The 23,241-nt window shown below is 39.2% G+C and overlaps 1 protein-coding gene across 2 annotated transcripts in view; it reads right to left on the reverse strand.

Moving 5' to 3' along the window:
• Positions 1–23,040, reverse strand: part of ntrk3b (neurotrophic tyrosine kinase, receptor, type 3b) — a 140,187-nt gene extending 117,147 nt beyond the window's left edge. For both annotated transcript variants that reach the window (XM_017699525.2, XM_017699523.2), the window contains exon 1: positions 22,307–23,040. In XM_017699525.2, coding sequence (XP_017555014.1) covers positions 22,307–22,563 — 257 coding nt within the window. In that variant the 5' untranslated portion in view covers positions 22,564–23,040. The remainder of the gene's footprint in view (positions 1–22,306) is intronic.
• Positions 23,041–23,241: the final 201 nt, after the last annotated feature.

Consider the following 23,241-nt stretch of genomic DNA (forward strand, 5'->3'; position numbering starts at 1 on the left):
GTCACTAAGTGCCTCCCAACCCATGATCTGTCAGAAGCATCCATGCTATTTGCAAAAAGTCAATGCTAGCTTATTATGTCCAACCACAGTGTGGCTTGGAAATGCTGAGTGAATTCTACAAAACTGACAGAAAATGATCACGACTAACATAATAGGCTCAGTGCACAGTGCTCCTTCAATATGTGGTTAGGGATGCACTGAAATGGCCACATGCTAATCAATATTTCCATTTATCTTCTGATACTTACAAGAGCATTTTGGATTTCTTAATTAATCACACATTTAATCATACATACAGGCTTAATATTTTAAAGTACACAGGTTTGCTATGAAAATTATAATCATAAATTAAAGCTCCATTACCATAATAACTGAAAGAAATCATTCATTCATTAAAAATCTTTTATGCTCTGGTTTATGCAGGTTAAACTGACGGGACACCACTTCACAGTGGCTGTCTATTCTGGTTTTCTCATGTCTAAACATGCTTATTAATAGAAAACAGGTAAGAGAACATGTCCATATCACCAAAGGTAAAAAGAAATTGATATATGGAAAATGATTAATACTGAAATCCAGTAAAAACATCTGGAAGAAGGACTGAAGGTTCTATGCACTAGAGAAATACTGATAAAAAAACAGAAGAAAGATTAGAAATACAGAGTTATTCATTTACACAGCTAGTTAAAGTTTTTTCTATATGTTTTAAGAGTTCAGTCATTGAGATGTAAACAAAATTGTTCAGAGTTGTTCTTTGTGAAACGGTTCACTATTAGACAGGTCACTGACTTTGATTTCCTTACGGTGGTGCTGATAGGAAACAAGGGTCATAATGTGTCTACAACACAAACATGGTACTATCCAAAACCACCAGTGAATTTAGTGCGTCTTCTGTCTGTTTGTTTTTCATATGTAATGATGTTAATAGTAAAATAGCACTAAACTTAAAAAAACAGCACCATTCTGCCTTCCAACACCCTGCGTCTGCATGTTTAGACCAAAACCTCCTCACCAAACAGCGTCTCAGGCATCAGACAGAGTATTTATAATCATTTCTTGTCAAATCTTTTCAGTGAGGGGACTTTTAGAGGTATTAAGCACTTCTTTTACCACTATAGACTATCGTTTCTCCAGAATGGTGCATTTCCCAACAAAAAACACAAATAACTGTGATAACTGTGGTTTTGACTGTGTTGTGGTGAGTAAGTGGTCCGGAGGCTCCCAATTCATTACATTTGGTCTTCAGGTCTCCATATTAAAGTGCTCTGAAGTTTATTGTAACTATACACACAAAAATATTTACATTTGCAAGGAAAAGTTTAAAAACCAAAGCTGTATATAAATGACACCACTGACTCCTCAGTCAGCATCCGGCAGCCATTTCTCCAAACAAGACTAGTGCGATTCTGCTCAAATAGATCTGAGGCTGCAAAGCCACACAGACCTTCCCAAATCACAAAGGAACACCTTTATTCGCCTTCTCCCTTTCCTCTTAAACTGGTAGCCCCTCCCACACTGGATCTGAGTCATACCACTGTTGAAATCTAGGGGTGACAAGAAAACAAATGACATATATATCACCTACATACACACTATGGCCATTTCACATCATACATACATGTGCACATTTTACATCTAAACAGCACTTATTTAATATTGTGTTTTCTCTTTTACAGGTACCTGCAACCAGAATCCCGCCTCATCTGGATCCCCCTGGACCTCAGGTAAGTAGATGTTTAGATTTATTCCATTAAATGTCTGTCATGATAAAAGGAATTTTTGGTGATTTGTCAGTGTATTCTAACATTATCATAAACTGTTTACGGAAGCTAGAATAAAACAGAGCAAGTCCAAATCCCATTCTATTTCTTCGCTGTTTATGTTAAAGAAAATACAGAGTGTTATTTTTCTCAAGGACAAAATATCACACGAATCATAGATGGACTGACTGTCCAACCCCAATGCAGTCCTCATCTGGTCCTCCAGACTAAGTACATTTTAATTTCTTTTATGAATGCCTCTCTCCTTTCTTGATGCACACACTTGAGCCCCGAAGCTGTTGCAGCAACATGAATATGCATCATTGGAACACTTCATTAGACAACACAGAGCATTTTTTATTGCTGTGATGTTGGTGACACTTACCTCTGATTAAAACAGTCATACTGTACAATGTTACACCCAATTGCAACATGATAATGAAAACACTTTCAACTCTTCTGGAAGCGTATGTTTTGAGTAATGGGTAATGTATCTTAGCTGACAGTTCTATCATGTTTGGTGTCATACCAAATCATGGTGTATCACTTCACAGCACCGCATGAGTGAAAATTAATACATTGCTTCATTGGTTAGACGCACTCTTGCTTATCCATGTTTTTCTCACATACTAACATAGATAATCTGAGATGCCCTGAGATACACATCTGCATCTCAACTACACTTTTTATATTCAACATGATTTTGAAAAAAAAAAAAAACACACAAAAAAAAAACCACGATAAATATAAAATGTAACATTTTTTTTTTACAAAACATGCTAAACTCTATATTGTAACATAGGGTAATGTTAACTTCCACCCCTCCAGTGATGCTAATGGGTGAGACATCACTAAGGCCAGAGTTGACTAATTCATGCAAACACCAAAGCATTCCAAAGCACAGAGAGCATAAATGATGACCCTGGCTGTCCACAGTGCCTCGGCATGCTCTCCGGTAAGAGCTTTTCTCAGCGCGAAGTATCTGGAATCCGAACCGCCACTGGCGCAATCATCAAAGCCAACATATGCAAACACTTTACCTTGCACTCCTATAGCTTGGCAAGGGGTACGTTTTCTATTTTTTGGTTTTTTTTTTTCAACCATGTAACAATGATCTGCAGATCAGCTGTGTGGGGGGAATCGAGCATAAGCCTCTGCACCGCACCGTGACCACTCTGACTGTGGCTTGAACCAGCAGATTAAATGTAAGCACGGCGAAAACCCATTCTGAAGTGTATCAGCATTCTGCACATCTCTGTCCTCCATCCGCGACCACCTTCCTTCCAAAATGAAAATGAGCATAATTAGCTCCCATGAGCCAGAGAGCGTCAGAGTGAGAGGCAGCACAGGCACGGACAGCCGGTAGCCTTCTGGTGCAGGGCCACCGATGTGACTCCACATGCCAGAGGCAAAGACAAGTCCCTGTTTTGGGAAAAGAAGAAAAAAAAAACCTGCACTTGGAGGTAACTTGCACATCAGATTTCAAATCGTCCATGGAGAAATTCACCCTCCGTCAATGTTATGGCCCTTAATTGTGCTTTCTACAAGATATACAAGGTATAACAGAGTGATGGACAGTTTCTAATAGGTGTCAGCGCTTTCTGGGGGGGGGGTCACCCAACTCGAGCAGCCAAACGGAACACCGGGCACGTTCGTGCCAGCGTACCTGCTCTGTATCAGGAATAACTTATTTTCTAGTTTGTTTCCCTGAGCTGTTGATAACTAGCAGAGATCTCCATGCCAAAAATCACCAACTGAGCATTCAAGGCATGTACTTGTCAAACATCCCTTTTGATATCATGTCATGTAGTGCTCTTGTCTATCATGCTGGATGCGCCTTGCTTCTCAAGTGAGCATTGCGTAGAGCCTGCACCACAACATTTCTAGCAGGTCAGCACATTTAAGATTTTTTTAACCTGTGTGAACAGGAGATGACAGCACTTTTCAAAGGTGTAAATGACAGCATCTAGTCATCTGATAATGCAGAGCACAAAATTAGCTTTCCTGTCATATCTGAAGGGGCTGCACAATCAACTCACCGTCATAACTGTTATCGCAATATTGGTTTACGCAATGCTGATATCATTTGCAATATAATAAGCTTTTAACCATCAGTGTGTGAGCATCCTGACCAATCACAGGTCCAGGTGAGAGTTAAATTCATATAAAATAACATATGCATGCAATACAGCAAAGTCAATAATTCTGGAAAATAATATAATTATTAATAATATAATATTTGTCCACATTGTGTAGCCCTACTGTATATCTGGTAGGATTTTGTTTGAAAGCTATTTACATGAGGATTTCATATTCATTATCATAAGTCAGGACAAAATGCAAAATGTGTTAATTAAAACAAAAAAGCGTGCAGATCATTTAAGCCCTATATTTAATTGAAAACAGCACAAAGACAATATATCAAATGTTGAAACTGAGAAATTGTATTGTTTTTTGAAAAATATTTGGCCATTTTTAATTTGATGCCAACAACACATTACAAAAACATTGGGACAGGGGCAACAAAAGGCTGGTAAATTTGTGTGAAGAAAAAAAAAAACACCTGGTGGTTGACTGGCAACAGGTCAGTAAAATGATTGGATATAAAAAGAGTATCCCAGAGAGGCTGAGTGTTTCAGAAGTAAAGATGAGAAGGGTTTCACCACTCTGTGAAAGACAGCACAGGCTAATAGTGCAACAATTCAAAAATAACATTTTTCAACATAAAAAGGCAAATATTTTTGCTTTTCATCATCTATGGTACATAATATCATTCAAAGATTCAGAGAATCTGGAGAAATCTCTGTGTGCAAGGGACAAGGCAGAAAATCAATATTGGCTGGCCATGGTCTTTGGGCCCTCAAGTGGCACTGCATTAAAAACACACATGATTCTGTAGTGGAAATCACTGAATGAGCTCAGGAACATTCTTGAAAACTAATGTATGTGAAAACAGTTCATCAATGCATCCACAAAGGCTAGTTAAAACTCTAAAACACAAAGAATAAACTGTACATACACAGTACCCAGAAATGCTGCCACCTAACTATTACTACTAATAATAATACTATTATTAATGTTATTAGTATAATAATTTTGTAGGTAGTCTGACCAGAGAAGGAAAGGTCCCCCCTTGTGAGCCTTGGTTCCTCCCAAGGTTTCTTCCTCAGCTCTGAGGGAGTTTTTCCTTGCCACTGTCAGCCCTGGCTTGCTCACCTCGGGGTTTTACATTTCATGTTAAAAGTTTGTCTTTATTGGAATTCTGCGAAGCTGCTTTGTGACAACATCAATTGTAAAAAGCGCCATACAAATAAATTTGATTTGATTTGACCTTCTCTGGGCCCAAGCTCATATAAAATGGACAGAGGGGAAGTGGAGAAGTGTCCTGTGGTCCGACAAATCAACATTTGAATTTTTTTTTGCTCCTCTGGGCTAAAAGCCACTCAGCTTGTTATCAGTGATCAGTTCAAAAGCCAGAATTCACGATGGTATAGAGGTGCATTAACGCACATGGCATGGGTGGCGTGCACATCTGTGAAGGCACCATTAATGATAAACAATATGTACATGTTTTGGCAACATATGCTGCCATCCAGACGACATCTTTTTCAGAGAATGCCTTCTTTATTTCAGCAAGACAATGTCAAACCACATTCTGCACGTATTACAACAGTATTGCTCCGTATTACAAAAGTCCAGGCACTAAACTGGCCTGCCTGCAGTCCAGACCTGTCACCAACTGAAAACATTTGTAGGGTTATAAAATGAAAAAAAAATGACAAATGAGCCCCTGAACTGTTGAGCAGCTGAAATCAAACTAACCGTTGAGCAGCTATATCAAACAAGAATGGGAAAACATTTCACTTTCGAAACTACAGCAACTGGTCTCCTCAGTTCCCAAATGCTTACAGAGTTTGATAAAAGAAGAGGTGATGAAACACAGTGGTAAACATGCCCCCATCCCAACTTTTTTGGAATGTGTTGTTGGCATCATATTCCAACCCCAAGAGGCCCAGGTGCTTGTGCATTCTCTTTTGGAAATGAGGTTGTACCTTAACAGATCCTTTAACCTTAATATGTCATTTTTACAGGGCACAATTTCTATTGATTTGAACTTGATGTACTGGAAAAAATAAAAGATAAATGATAAAATGTGTCAGAACTGGCAAAGCAATAATAAGGTGATTGTGCATCAAAATGAGCAGAAGTCTGTAGATGTGTCAAGGATTTTCACTCAGAAAATCAACAAAACGTCATTTGAGCAGGGCATCTGAACTTTTACATGCAACTGTAAGGCCTAGTATAAGGTCTAGTTAAAGCCATGTCAGTTCTTCCTAAAATTTTAATGTGCTCAAAGGATAACATGACAATTTTTAATACAACTTTCCTGTATTACTCCAGCTTCTGACAGTACTGACAAATGGCATTCTTAATTAGGTCTAATAAGTTCCATTATTTGGGAACAACACTTAATAATAACATAACTGTGTGGAATAACTGCCCATTGCTTTAGTTTGGTTTACGTCAATACAATGTAATTTATTTCACAAAACATCTTACATGCTCTACAAATGCTGGCATAAGCTGTTCAGACATTTTTTTTTGCTTTTTAATGCTCATTACTCAGTGCTTATGCATGAGGTCCCCATGTTGGCAGCTGTATATCTTGACATGGGTCCCTAAAGCTTGGCTGTTGCTATGATCTTACCATATGAAAAGCAGATAATCGCTACTACAATGTATTCTAATCCATGTTAAGAAGAACACTATCAAATATTTCAGCAGATGCAAGCGCTTGTGATGAACCCTTTGGAGCAACATCCTCTATTGTCTCTTTCTGGCAAAAATTCAACTCATAGGAGACGTGAGCAGTGTACAGCATTTCTGTGCGTGACAAGCAACGGGATTCAACCCCCGTTACCCAGCCCTCTGTTGTGCGGTGTGCTTTCGTGTCAGATCTCCTTCAAAAGCAGCCCAGCGCAGTGTTGGAAGTTTTTAATTAAATAAATGATCATATTGCACTGGCACACGGCCAGAAGTTCCATACAGCATGCAAATCTGCGAAACCTTTGGCTGAGGGAATAGAGTGTGTTTAAAGCACTTCCCATCTGGAGGCCATGTGCAAACACACAGTTGCTCATAACTTGCACACCAGTGGCTACTCAGCGAGCTGATATATGGTGGGTGCTGCAGGAGCTGTTTGCTAACTACTCCTCATCCTCAAATCAAGGCTTTAAACACATGCTGCTTTTCCAAGATGATGCAAAAAACACACTGCTGATGAGAAATATGGTAATGATCCAGAGCTAAAGTTATTATATACATCTTTTGACTATCAACCCCTTAAACTTCTTCTTATTGACTCTTTAACCTTATTCTTGTAGCTAAATATACTACATATGAGTTTAATAATGGTTAATGAATAATTCACAGTGGTTACTGGACAACAACAACGACTAAAGATTAAAAACTGAGTACTAAGTCTGCAGTTTAAGGGGCTAAACTAGCAATCAGGAACACTTCCAGGAACAGCAATCTAGTACGCAGTTCGTAAAGGCTAGTAGGGGCCAGTTAGCATTAGGCAAGTGTGCACAAGCTAACTGGTCCCCAGTGGTCCTAATACAGTGTTAGCTTCATTAGCATTCTGAGATGAAGCATTCTTTCAGCTACACTGAATGTAAGCTGGTGCCCTAAGGGATTGTCCATAGACAGATTAAAATATCTGCTTAAGGAAAGGAGAGGAGTCCTATTCTGTGCTTAAAATGTAATGATCAGCATCACTTCTTCAGCTTCTGACTAGCAATCCGCTATTCATAAACACATTAACTCTAATCTGATCACATCAACTCACATTGCCTGTACTCAAGTTCTCTACAATCTCTGTATGGTTTAACAGTAAAAAAGTGTTATTCACATATTCAGTGACATTCAAATGTGTGAGGAAAAACAGCTTAGCTTAAAAAACTTCATCTGGCCAGCAGAGAGTTTGCCTGGGGGAAATAAATGAAAGGTTGAAGAGAGTTCCCCCTGCACTGCTGCAGCACCTGAGTACCCAGGCCAGGAGTAAAGGCAATAATGGATTTGCATATTTATATCATCCGAGAGAAATTTGGGGAATATTTCTTGCACAAGCTGTGCAAGGCTATGGTGATAGCCAGTGGTAGCAGTGTAATGTGGAAATTGTGCATGTTACAAGTTTATGCTAAGCTATCTGTTTTATCGAAGCAGTGCAGTGAGCCTCACCATGCAATGTTGATGAAAAGGGACAGTTATGCTAGTTCTAACTCTACAGCATGCAGTTTTTATTCATACTGTATATGTAATATTAAATTCGGCCGGGAGTCCTCAGTGCTTTCTGGGCCTCTAGAAAAGGCCTAATGATTTCTGGGAGCTACAAAATTGAAAAAGAAAACTATCTGTAATTTGTTTGCTTTTTTATTTTTAAATTCTGCAAGTACTGTTAACTATTGGTTAGAAACAAAGGGTTGAATTCTTGAAATGCTGTCCAATCTGGATTTTTTCAGCTTAATATCTAGGAAGATAAAGGCAAGTGAGCGCTCCCATTTTAAAGCCTTCAGGAGCCGGACTGAAGGCCAGACATGTCAGATTAACAACCGGCTTAAACAGAATTCAAACCAATCATGTTTTACAACACCATTCATTTCTTGAGAAGAATAGAGATCTTTAGGCCTTTTGGACATCCTAGATACATCAATAGCTGTAAAAAAAGAGCCGTACATTAAATAAGTTTCAGGTTGTCAGTAATGAAAAACAGCAGCAATTTGAGTTAGTTACTTGAAATAATCATGGTAAAACTGTGACACACAAGGTAAAATCTATAATATGTAATATAGGCTTTAAATAATACAATGAAATGTCTTCAACAACTCAGACACATCCTTAAATGACTTGTGAGGCTTATGTTGGAATTTCAGCCTGAGAAAAAAAAACCTGATTAAATTAGGACCACCAACAATAATGCAGTAAATCAATAAAACCTCTGACGTTGCCTGTCAGTTTTGCTACAGTGATGCACAGTTACTACAATGCTGTTTTCCTGCATCTTGCAGCAGCTCAATACGAATCAAATAACATTTTATTATAGAAAAACCTTCAGTCTGATGGATACTATGAAGCCCTACATGCAGTAAATGCAGTAAATGAAAGACAAAAACTTGAAACGGATGGCTAGCAGAATTTGGATACCAAGTATCTAGCAAGGACACCTCAGAGGTTCCTTGCTAAGTTAGCTGAAGTTTTTGTAAGTTACAGGTCACATTTCTTTAAAACATACTTAACCTTCAGCCAAGGTCCAAAATACAGGGGGTCCTGTGGGTCTGGGAGCTCCTAATTTATCTCTTGGACCCTCTGAATGGCTCCTATTATGAAGTTAGGTCTTTAATATTCTTAACTAACTATGCAGCACTGGTCTGCCTCAGGGTGGTGCTGTAGCAAATCAGTTCCCCCTGTTGGTCCTTCATAGCCTTGCAACTGTAACTATGCTCAGAGTACCTCTGAAAAACTTCTGAAAATTTGCCCAATTATAAGAGACTGGCGGAAAGACTGTATTACTACATACATCTTCTGAACTGCTTATCCTTCTGGGTCACAGGGGGGCCCAGAGCATATCCCAGCAGTCATTGGGTGGAAGGCAGGATACACCAGTCTATCACAGGGCAGACAGACATATACATTCACACCCACACTTAGGGGCAATTTAGCATGTCCAATCAGCCTGATTGCATGTCTTTGGACAGTGGGAGGAAACTGACCCACAGAAACAGGGAGAATGTGCAAACTCCACACAGAATGGACCTGGTCACCTGTCCAGGGAATCGAACCCAGGCCCTTCTTGCTGTGAGGCAACAGAACTACTCACTGCGACACTGGGCCGAATTGTTCGTCAATTACTCAAAAAAAAGGCACTAGAGAACATGTATAAGATCTCAATTACTGTGAGGAAGGCTGCATTACCAAACTAGAAAAAAGCAGTTCCAGAAAAAGAATTGTTGAATCAAACAGCCAGCACTGGAGTAGCCAGCCAACATGGGACCCCCCAAACACCAAAAAGTTTTTTTGCACACTGGCTTTAGCTGGATTAGTTGTTGCATCTACCTAGTTTACATGCTGTACAAACTACAGGCCATCCAGCTGTTTGAAGCAGTTTCATCTCTTTCCTTTAAACACCACTTATTGCATGCAGTGCTGAAGTTCTCTCCTTCAGACTGAAGGGTTTTCTATAATGAAAGGTTCATTATTTGAAGCTTTTTCAACCAGGACAGGTTTCTAGTAAGCTTATTACCAGCAATCCGCTATTCAAACACGTAAACTCTAATCTGTTCACATCAATTCACAGCTTCAAACATCCCTGCTTGAAAAGTCCAAGTTTAAAATAAAACAGCCACAAACCAGCGTTAGTTTAGTACTGACATATACCTATTAGGAAAAGGCAAAATTTTTTTAAAAGTTTTGTTCTGATGTTTGTCTTATTTAAAGACCTGCCAAGATGATATTTTGGTGCATGATTTAACATTCACTTAAATGGAGCAAAATAAGCAATTTTCCACGGCAAATTAAATTTTTCTTCAAATTTCATTCAAATGTGTACATCTTTTCTACATAAACAAAACACATTGCATCACCACAATCTTTCTGTTTACTTACTTTTGGCAATACTCGCTCTGATGGAATATAGCTTATTCATGTGTAAATGAAAATTCAATTAATTTTTCTGTGTATACATGAACTGTGAAGCCTTTCCAAAGACAATAACTATTTCCAATATCCTCAGGTTGATAGATATGAAAAACTTTCCAAATTAACACCATTATTGTCTCAAAATGTCACCGACTACATCCACTAAACCTAAATCTCCTTCAAATGGACTGATATTCCATTTCACGATATCAGCCCACGCAGCTGCATAGCGTGGGCTGCTACTGTAGTCGATTCATGTGAGTGCGTAGTTACCCAGCAGGTAGGAGCACAGCCCGCTCTGGGCGCATTTCATAATAGACGACTGAATACATTCTTAATATCACAGCCCCCTTGTCTTTGAGCGATTCGTTTAAAAAAGCACAATTCATTGCCAGGCACTGTGCCGCACAAATTAGGCTTTGAAATTAGAGAAAATATTAATTAAAGTGGATCTAATTATAAATGTGTTGGGGTAAGGAATTCACAGCACACGGGCTTTTACATGACCTAGAAAAGGAAGATCAAAGGAATTTTGTTCATGGATTGGAAGTGTTCAATATTTCATGGAGGAATAAAGTTATCTTGAAAGTAAAGGCTGCAGTGGCACATGAAAATGGTGCAGTCTCATGCACCTGGAAAAAAGCTGCATCATACTGGCTCTAATTTTGGCTTTGTTGTTGTTGGGATGTAAGTTAAATGCATACACGAATATGCTTTTTGTGGTCATGTACGCCTGAAAGTCCCCCAAACGACGACAAAAGCCCCAGAGGAAAGATCTGATGTAATATGGATGCCCTCTCTCTCCCTCTCTATGTGTCTCTCTGCGCATAAACAATTAAGAGATGATTATTTCATGATGTGACCTTTTTATGGGATGCTTTGCACACTTAATTTAATTCTAACTGTCAAAAAAGCCAAAGTAAAATACATCCTCCGTTTCCTGCCTCAAACTAGCTTTGCTCTAGCTGGAATGACTGCCTTATTCAGGAGCAACACAACAAGAAGACCAACAACAAAATCAATACTCAACAGTGCTGCTCACACAACATGCAGTTGCTCCTAATTACACAAAGAGAAATGTGCATGTCACAGGCTATTAGTGCTGATAGGCCCTGAATTTGCTGGCAAAACAGGTAAACCAACACAGCCTGCAGGTCTGCCCAATATATCATTTGTTAATAATTACTGCAATATTGAATTCTGCAGGCTCCAATATGCAAATAAGTCAATAAGTCAATTTTTATTTTGTGTTTGGTCATACAAGCCTACACATTTTCCAAAGACATCAGTAATTTTGATCAGAATAATACAAGCCAGGCTGTGACCGCACCACATCAAAGTGTCCAATGTGCGTGTAATACGCTGCACATCATATCACAATTGCAAAACATAGCAGAATAATTGCACCTGGATATTTTGTCCAGCAGTGGCCAATATGATCATATTTGTTGTTATTATCACATCACAATATGCTTTCCTGAGCATACTGTCAGTATCTAAAGAACACTGCATGTTTCACTACAGAGAGCATAATTAAGCTTGTTAATTAGATTACGTGTAGTGCAGTATGTGAAATGCTGAACAAAACGTTTTTACTTTTTCATATTTTTTTAAAAGGCTCATTTGGAAAAGCAGATTTTTCCTCATCCTTTGGTTTGATGTAGTATGTAAGCACAGTTAAGGTTCCAAAGCAATCCTTATATACAATATCCAGTCCATATATGGAAACTATGTTGGGATATCATTCACATATTTGTGTATATCTGCCTATTCAGCTCACACCCGTTTAGCCCCACCATTTCACGCTGAAGTTATAAGGAGTGTTTTGCTGCTTTTTGTATGAGGCATAATACAGGACAGCCAAACAGAGACTCTGTACATATACAGGCACAGGCACATCAGAAACAGCTTGTTTAAAGAGGGAGATAAAAAGTGGTTGGAAAATGGTCATATATCCTAAGTCAGGGGTGCCCAATCCTGGTCCTGGAGATCTACCTCCCTACAGAGTTGACCTCATAGCTAATTTAACACACCTGAACCAGATAATGGAGGTCTTTAGGGGCATCTGAACATTAGAGTCAGGTGAGCTGGATTTGAACTCTCCAGGGAGGCAGATCTCCAGGACCAGGACTGGGCACCTCTGTTATAAGTATATATGCCTTATTATAGGATATGGGCCTTTTAAATATGGCACTAATAGGGCTTTTTTGTCTGTTCTAACTTATTACACCTCAAAAAAATGAAATATTGTGTTGCGTGTAAAAATGTGTTATATTTTTGCCATATTACCCTTATTTTGAAACTTGCCTCAAATCTAGCAACATTCATTCACATTCACGCATATAAAATTATGATGCGCATGCTGTTTGCCTGACAACGACCGCAACTAGAAGCCCAAATAGACAGGAGCTGCTACAATATAAAGTATTCAGTTTGACCTTTCTGGTTTTCACTGAACTTCTGACTTTAAAAAGCCACACTGACTGCTGCATGATTTTTAATAAGCCCTCCATCTGCTTGCACTTTTGTGATCTCCTGTGTTGACTGATATACCAATTCAAATTCTCACAATTCTGCTTTGTTTACCACCAATTACAGCACAGGAGATGCACAATGATATAAGAATAATGTCAGTTTCACTTTTTGAGGTTTAACAAGTTAGAACAGACAAAAAACCTGACTAGTGCCGTATTTAAAGAGCCCATATCCCACATCCACTTATGACATTTGACCATTTTCCGACCACTCTTTATCCCTTAGAATTAAACAGGCGGTTTCTGATGTTGTTCCTTTAAGACTGATGTAGGTTATGTACACAGTCTATGATTGGCTGTCCTGTATTGTGCCTCATTCAAAATGGACTGGTAAGGATTTTGTATATTGTAGTGTTTTTGTTGAAGAAAATGTACTTTTCCCAATATCAAAAACTAAAAATATTTTACTCAACATTTCACATACTGCACAGGACTAAATCAAATTAATGAGCCTAATTAAGTTCCTACACCTGATTCCTTTACAAGCAATTACAAAAACGCTAGAATACTGCACAAGAGATGCACAATGAAATTAGAATAATATCGGTATCCCCGAAGATTTGCTTAAAATATCATCATGGGAAAGATATTTGGATCTGGCCAATATTTCAAAGCGATATTTATTATGCATATTTATTGTGCTAATATATCTGCATGTTATTCATTTTACTGTATGTGTAACAATAAAAAGAGGTGTCACAATATGCATGTTAACATTCATTAACATGCATTTTTTTATATGGATTCGAGAGACGTATGCTGTGAATAGAATACAGATTTCATGCTATAAAATGTGTGATATGGGAATGGTTACTATGCTTCTGTCGAACACAGTCAATTATATTCCTTTTCTCCATTGAGTACAACAACGATGGGCAAAAAGTGGTAAGCTGAACGGGGACAGTGTGCCAAAGCTCAAATACTCTTATTAATACCTCAAATATGCTAAATCGTTTGTGAAGACATTATCTAAATATGTCAGTTACCAGAGTGAGGGATAAATGCAAAGCTAAAGTTTGCCAGCTTCTAATTAAATGTTCCTTTGTCACCTAGTAAATGACTTGTGCCAGTTATTCTTTGTATAACAAATTATCAAAAAAATAATGTTGAAGTTACCATTTCTTTTATAATTCTGTATCGAAAATGTATCATATTGGATGCAAAAACAATGTACGTACTGCATCATGAAATTTGCACATCAGTACACCTATGATAAATAAATATTACGTTTCTCTGTAACACTAATACAGGTAGATGTGGATCTAATTCCAATATTTTAGAAATGTTTATGCGTAAAAAATCACCCCACAACTCTCATATCAGTGCATCCCTCAGTACATCTTGATTAGGGTTTATGCAGCCATTTGAATGTAAAAGGACAACATTAAAAGTGTCTGCTGCACACAGCCAATTCCCCAGAGTTGAATTAACAGCTCTGGACTAAACAAATAAAAATAGTGTTCATTTGAGAAATATAAATGAAGAAATTCAACACTGTGGATTTTGCTGTGTACTAAACAATAGTTTACCCAACCATGTTGCATAGTAACAGCAAATTAAGGAGTTAATATTGAATTTTCAGTTAATGCAAAAGGTAGTGCTATTAATATCAACAGTTGAAAGCATTAATGTAATGAGTTTAATTAAAAATGAAAAACAGAACAACTCTTTTCTGCCTGGTGGACTGAAAGCTTTATGGTTGTATGTATACACTCGTCAACCTATACCTGCCCCTATGTCTCACAATAACACTTTAACTCCAACTCCTCAGCTGAATATCACCTCGAGATGGTTCAGAAGCATCAAGACTACCTTAACATGAATCTCTGATTAAAAAGGAATTCCTGTAAATCAATCTCACCACACTAGCGTGGTCAACCACGTACTAAATCTCAAAATCTCTACTGGGAAGAGACTTGTGTATAACTCCACCTTGTACAATGTTGTCCTAGACTCAATCTTCAGGTTATGTTTGTCAAAAGTATACTGCTCTCTACTTTAACCAGATTTTGGATTAGACATCACTGTGCTACAGAAATACTCTAGTTATTTCAATTCATTGTCCATCTGCCATCCAAGTAACACCTACAGCTCCTTTGTTCGATTTGCAAAAATCCTTCTTTTTTGTCTATTTCCATTTCTCAGTGAGGTTCTTCTTGACAGCTACACATCCATTCAGACCCATAGCGCTGAGTTGTCTTCCCACAGTAGGACAGACTGAAACAACTGTGGATGTTTTCAGATCTGAAGCAGCTTGATTTTCTACTCTTTCTCAAAGATGAAAGCTTTAAGTGCTGTTTATCTGATGGGTGCAATTTTGGTGTCTACCAGGTCTTGTAGGTGGTTGTTAGGAGACCCATTTTGTCTGCAGCTTTTAATCATTTTCTGAACTCCAATTTTGGAAACTTCTGTTTTCCATATTTTTCTCTGACTTCTTCTTCATGCAAGTGAATTATCTCATATCTCCTCAAAAATTCATGACCTATAGTAAACAGCTGTTTTTGCTGGACAATGAATAAATAAAGGATGGTCTCTGAATTTTGCACAGTGCTGTAAATAATGTGAGTCAGGTAAGTACATTCAAGCTCTATCTGAATGCTGCTGCTACACCTACACCAAAATGTTGTAGCGTAATTATGCATGACTCATTGTGCTGGTAGCCAGTTGCCTCTTACTTTGAATATAGTACTTTATTTGATTCATGTTATTTAAATAGGCAACTGATTTTTTTTCAGGGATTTAAAATGCCAGTTTGGCCTATTAAAGCACAAATAATGTTATTTTTATGGCATCTTTGGGTAGTAGAATGTACTGGAAAAGACGCTGTGCGTTCATTTCAGATTGTAAAATGGCTAATAAAAACTGGCCAAAAAACCTCATTGGTCAATCTGGTCCCAATGAAACTCTAATCAGAATTGACCATAAAAAACACTGACCTGCAGCAGAAGACAGTGGGAGGTCCTAAACCCCGTCTTTGTATAGTCATGTATTTCTAACATTTAGAAACAGAATTCATAAACTACCCAACTGCCTCTACTGTAAGTGGGTTAGATTTCATGGGTCTTCTATAAAAAAAGTTAATGAAAACGCTTCAAAATGATTGTTCATCATAATTAACTATATGCTATAGGTGTGGCTGAAAGAAATCAGACTGAAAAATTCTGGGGTTTTCCTTTTAAATAGGAAAAAGGCGAGACTTTTCAGTCTACTTTTTCAATTTGTTGTTATTGTCTATGACACAAATCCTACCAATGCACAACTTAATTACATTAATATATTATATAAACCCATATACAATGCCAAAGAGTATTAAAAATACATTTATCTTCCAAATTATCAGCCTTTGCCATTATAATTCTCCCGCCTCCTCCCCTCCTCTAGTGTTTATTATTCCAGAAGATTCATTACTAGCTGCACAAAACACGATCACCTAACTTCAAAAGTACCAGCAGTACATCCTGAGCCTCATTCTCTGATCATCCCTCTTCAAATCGTGTATTTTCTCCCCTCCACACAGGTTATCAATGTGTCTTTTGATTGTTGGCTAAGAAGGTGCTTCATTTATATTCCTCAGTAACAGTGGAGCCCCTGCAGATGGCTCATAGAAGGTCTTTCATACTGACCTAGGACAAGCGTCATCACTACCATGATGAAAGAACTGGTGCAAGGCTGATCTCACGTCTACGTGAAAAAGGCAACTTCTACCAGCCCTTTGCGAAAGTGTGCGTGTGTGTGTGAGTGTGTGTGTGTGGCGATGCGTGGGAGAAGCAGGGTCAGTCACATGGGCAGTTCCCCTTTTCACTGCAGGTCCGCTCGCCAGAGTCGAGCCCCGATGCTCCTCCTAATACTCAGATGGCGGCCCTGACCTAGTTAACACAAAGACAGCCTCATACAAACTTGATGATGTACTTATGAAACACACAAAACGTAGTTTTACAAGCAAAATCCCCAACAACTATAGACGTCTGGGGCTTTCCTTCTGAGCTTGACTTCGAAATTAACAGAGGTTTTTTTTTATGCTTGTCTGGATTGATAATAGGTAGGATACTCATTTTAAATGAACAGTCTGGAATCAAATGTACACAATTTTACACACAACAAATGCTAATACTGAATAGTCACCAAAATAGCCAAAATCATTTCTCACCAAAATTTCTCTCAACCAGCTGAAATTGTATCCAGGTCTTAAATAAAGACATACAGACAAGTCAATGTGTTTTCAGACACTGCATGTCCCATGATGGTCAATTTTTTGAAGGATATTTATTAGCCTTTTTTATACCCAAAGGTTAAACTTTGTGGGCAAAATGCACGTGAAACACACCAGCACATATCTTTAACTGGCCCAACTTGCATTTTAAACTGAAAAAGGTTGCCTATTTAACAGACATGAATGAAATAAAGTGGTAAAAATGAAGTAAAAGGCAAGATAAGCATGATACATTATGTATAATTATATTTTTCTTCAGATGTGCTGGCAGCATTCAATTACAGTGCGAGCGCTCTTACCTGCCTCACATTATTCACATCCTAAAATTACAACACAGAACGGCCAATACAAAAATAGCAAAAGGCAGTTTCTGATTGAGCAGCTATACTGTTCACTATAAAACTTCTCAAAGCACTCATAAAGTACAGGACTGGTCTTCTTCTGTATTTTGTCAACAGTCTTTGTAACAAACACTAATTCTAGATCAGCACTCCAACTCCTGAATATTGGTGTGAGAATACAGACCCGGTTGTCTAAAAATGCTGCCTGCTATGTAAAAGTTAAAGCAGAAATGGATTTTCATTCCATACTTGGATGTGAATATTTACAGGTCCAATAAGAGCGATAAGACAGTGAGGTCTATGGTCATAGACTGTTAACCACAGACCACAATTGGATGATACCATAACAGGACAGGCAACAGCACCATTCGCAACTGAAGAAATTGTAGAAATGAACGATTACTAAAATATTCAAACATTCATTTCTTTACACTTTTTACTGTTTGAAGAGAACCAAAAAGTAATTAACACATAAATGAGCAAGCCCGTAGACATCTGAGGATGTCAGCATATCAGATATTTCCGATTTTATGGGTTGTTTCATAACCCACCTGCTGTTGTGTACAATTTCACGCAGACGTGCCAAAATGACAGCCTCTACAACTCGAACAGACCCTTCGCTTCTCAAATCCAGGACAACAGCCCAAATATATTATGCTCGCCTTTTAGATACAACATCCCACAATACAGAAAAGCAGACAGAGATATAGATAAATAAACCGATCCCGAACACATAGGTTGACATAGCACACAGTCTACCTATGGGGTTCTCCACTGTGTGGTTCTAGGAGCTGTCCAAAGTGCTGAAAGAAAAGTCTGTTTCCTCTCTGACCTGTCAGTAGCTTTTTCCGACAGAGAAGACTGTGAGCACTCTTTACAGTTTTTCCAGAGGTGACCTACAAATGTCTAATGTTCATTTGACACGTTTATATTCACAGGCTTGAATAGGCTACTGGAACCATGTGACGATTTCTCCTGAATCTTTCAGGCGGCAACACCTGAATGCTGTGCAACACTTGTTTGAATACTACCATGCTGTTTTTGTTTCCATCTGTGAGCTGAAGAGTGAATTAGCTTTAGAATGAATACTCCTGGCCCTCAAACAGCAGACAAAATCCAAGAGCGGTTTGTCAGCGATCTAAACACATTGCAGTGGCTTTGATGATAAATACATTACTGTTGCTTTGATAATAATTTACCCTGATGAATCAAGCACATTAGCAGATCACAGGGGGGCACCCAGATTAATTAAATGGCTACCAAGCAGCAGCTCGAACATCAGTCAGGATTCAATGCCTGGAGAGTTTGAGTGTAGCTTACTTTACAACACAACGTCACTTGACCTGGTACAGTCAAAGCTGTCCTGGCATGTAGGAGGGAGCAACATGGAAAATCTTTTTTTTTTAAATAACAATGCATTCAATATTAATTTTTATGAGGTATGATAAGCTGGGACAGGCACAATGCATCAGTACAAGTATTGCTGGGCAGCAATGACAAAGCATAATAATAAGATCTTAATGGGATAGTCAATTTGGCAAACGCAACAATACTTGAAGACTTTTTTACAATACACTATGAATATATATATATATATATATATATATATATATATATATATATATAAACATTTAGTTTGAGAAGAACATACTATAATGACTTTTATTAAGTGTTTCACATTCTGCACTGCACTAAATCAAACTGAGCAGGCCTAACTGTGCTCTTTGTTGCTCAGAAAAGCATCTTGTACTGAATTGTGGCATGATTTATCAGAATATGATAAATTATTGCCATATTTACCACTTTTACTTTCCAAACATATCACAGTATCACAGTTTCACATGCAATACCATGAGTACTAGCTCTGTGTGCTACAAAATGTCTTAAAAACCTGATACAGCTTGTTTTGATTGAACTGTTTGATTCTGTTTCTCTCAAAATGACATTCAAAGGGACCTTACACAATACTGCAAATGTTAACCACACAGAAATCACATTTACAGCAAGCTTTTATATATTTGGGCTGTTCTTTCTAAACAATCACCCAGCAAATTATATAGACTGCAGTTCATTTTTTGTTATATTAATACTGCTACAGCTAAAAATGGACCTTGTTGTGTGACACCAATATCAGTATAGACAACAAATAGTTTAGCACTATGCATTAAACATTTCACTTAGGCTATGTTCAGACTGCCAAATGTCACTTTTGGCACATCCCGATAGTATTCTGGTTGATTTCCGATGGTCTGGACAGCAAAAAAACACACAAAATCCAAGTCAAGCCATGTTTGGACGTGGTTTGAAATGCGATTCCAAATCAGAAATTAAAGTGTATTTTGTGTCACATGCAACTGCTGGGATTCCAGAAGAGCACCAAATATTCATGGTTATGTCAGAGAGTTCTCCAGAGACCTCCATCTCTCCTGTATCCATGTTTGAAATCTGCGTCACCAGCATGGGTACATAGTTACTGATGCCTACAATGTTACCACAGCAACCCATCTAGATGAGTTGGTGATGTCTGGACACATAAATCTGGTCTGATTACTTGCAAATATCAGTGCGGACAGTTGTCTCAAAAGAAATCTGATTTGCCTGCAGTCTGAACATATATGCAGTCTTAATGTGCAGCACTAACATCCAAGTAAACAGAACCAATTATGGACCAAAATATTGTCAGGGTTTGAACTTACAACCTCACAACAATAGACAACTACACTCAGGAGACTCTCTGGAGCCTTTTTTATGCAACAGGCAGTTGGTCTGTGTTGTGGAAGTATTGACGATATCCATGAAATACTCAGAAAAGCTTAGTGTGGCGAAATGAGGCATTTATAACAATACAGTAAAACACTGTACATCATTATTTTCTACAGATCTATATATGATGGTATCACAGCATCAGATGCAATATCATGACAACTAGCACTATGCTATAAACATGTCTAAAAACCTGATGCTCATAATGAACTGTTTGGTTATGTTTCCCTTGAAAACTATGCTTTATAAACCAGACAGAAACCACATTTACTGAAAGGACACTTACAGTAGGACCAGTAATGGACCCAGCATCATCAAGCTTTGAACTCAAGATCTCCCAACAATGGACAGCTTCACTTAGAAGATCATTCTGAACCTTTTTCTTATATATAAAACCTGCAATTCATCAGCTGCAGAAGCGATACCCATGATGTGCTCCTAAAGGCACACCGCGATGCAATTAATCTCGAGAATGATAACACATCATTGTATGACCCACCCCTACTGGCCCACGCTCTCTCTAATCTCTTTCCATGCATGACTGGGACGGTCCTCTTTAGCTTTGAGCACATCCGCTGCACCAAACTGCAGGAGCGACAGGTGGACCCCTGTTACACAGCTAAGGCTCAGCAGGCAGCAGTTCAAGGCCACCGCACATCCGCCCTCAGTACAGTAATTGTTTTTGTACTCTCTTACAGCTCCACCAACAACGTGAGTGACTCCTTAGTGACAACTTAGCATGCAGGTTTGCTGAGAACACCGCTCTGATCAGCCAGGTATCAAATTAGGAGAGCATTTTATCATTTCTGGTTCTGCCAAGAGCTCGGAAAAAACCAGATGACAGCTGCCCGAAGACAGGGCAGACAACCTACTCTGCTGCTTTCTGCTTCTGCCCCCACCTATGATGGAGACTTGTTGCTGACTGGAAAAAAAGTCATTTCCACTAATGGATGATCACATCTTCAGCAAAGGCTACAACGTATCATAGATGTTTTGATAGAAAAAGACATCCATTCCTTCTGTTTCACCACTGAAACATTCAATAAATGACAGAAGCAGCTGCATCATGTCAGTGCATTTAAATCAATAATAATTATCCTGCTGTTTGACTGTTTGAAGGATTTATAGTCAAATTCTTTACTGTAATACAGAGACCACCATCCGTCTGCTGAGCTGGAAACCAGAGTGGACAGCACCACTTCTTCTGACACCATCTGATTCACTGCCTACCATATTAAGGGGCATCAAATAAAAAAAATGATCTAAAAATGGAAATAAGGCATGTGGCGTCAGCATGCGTTGGGCTTTGTCGCATTGAAACTTCAGCTAAAGCAAAAAAGGAGAGAGAGAGAGAGAGAGAGAGAGAGAGAGAGAGAGAGAGAGAGAGAGAGAGAGAGAGAGAGAGAGAGGGTCCTTTTGGGAATATATTGTCTTTAAGGCAACAAATGCACAGCCTGGGCTTCTTAAATGTTAGAAAAACGGCATCTATTTGAACGTTTCAGCAACAAATGCAACCAAATTGTAGGAACCGCGTCTGAATTTTCAGCTACTATGTTCCTGCACTTGTTTGAAAGGACGGAAACGGTTGAAACCAGCGTCTCACAGGAAAGCGTCTCACAGGCTTGCTCTCGTACACGAAGCATTTTTGAGGTTTTCTGACTGAAACTGGTCGCTTTCAAATTGTTTCCCCTAATTTTACCTTAATTTTACGTCGTGAGTTCGCCTCACTGGCGTTTACTGAGCGAATTTTTCACTGCTCAAGACGAAGCTGAAGTCTGCTTCTTATTCGCCAGCTGCTTGTTCGGATTTCCCCGTTCCACCTTAAATGATGCAGCAGTTACATTCTCTGCCTCGAACGAGGAGCTGGCGAATAAGCAAGCCAACTTCAGCTCGTCCGCTCAAGTGAGTGGAAGAGGAGAGAACTAGCCTGAATAAAACAAGCTAAAACACAAATTTTGCCTCAGGAAAAAAGGGCGAAAACTGGAGGGAAAAGAGACTCACATGGACGTGATGTTCTTGAACAGGTCCTCGATGTCGCCGCCGCTGCTGCCGTTGGTGCCCCCGGTGTCGTGCAGGGCGAGCAGCGGGAAGAAGCTGCCGCTGTCCGACTTATTGCAGTGGATCTCGGTGGGCGAGCAACTGCAGGTCGGCGGGCAGTCCAGCATGGAGCCCAGAGAGGCGGCCGGAGACGCGGCGGAGGAGAGGAGCCACAAAAGCCTGAAAATCCTCAGAGCCGAGCCGAGCCATGATACATCCATGACTTCTGAAGGGGGAGCAGGCGAAAGGGAAAGTTGGCTGGGTGCTCTCCTCCGACTGAAAGAAACGTAACAACGACGATACTAATAATAACGATGATTATAATAACGAAACGTTTTAATAAAATAAAAAAAAAATCAAAGACTGAAAGGCGCCCGGGCTGCGTAGGAACGCGTAGACACTGTGGACATTGTGCGCGCGCGCCTGTGTGGTGTGTGCGCGCGTGTGGGTATATGGAAGAGGGAGGCGATGAGAAAGCTCTCCAAAAAAGCCAAAAATCCTCTGTTTTGTCGCTTCTTTTAAAAGCATTCCTTTATTAGAGCGAGTCCTTCAAGTAGCGCCGTTCCTCTCGCCGCTTCAATTCCACAGTCCATGACCGGACGAGCTGCGGGAAAAAAATAAACGAGGAAAAAAACGCGCCGGAGGTTTACTTGGAGGAGGAGGACGGGCGAAGCCGTTAAGACCCACCTACCGGGCAGAATGAAGAGTGACACCTGCAAGACAAGAGTGGGGGTGGTTTTGAAGCGGAGGGGGTGGGTTTGGAGGGGGGGGGGTATCATGGTTGGGAACTGACGTCGTGAGGATCTAAAGTCACCACGCAGACAGCACAGGAAGGAGGAGGAGGATGGAGGATGGAGAGGAGAAGAAGAGCGAGATTATCTAAGCGTGATATTGAAATG

Source organism: Pygocentrus nattereri, chromosome 15 (assembly GCF_015220715.1).
Source record: "Pygocentrus nattereri isolate fPygNat1 chromosome 15, fPygNat1.pri, whole genome shotgun sequence".
Taxonomy (NCBI): domain Eukaryota; kingdom Metazoa; phylum Chordata; class Actinopteri; order Characiformes; family Serrasalmidae; genus Pygocentrus; species Pygocentrus nattereri.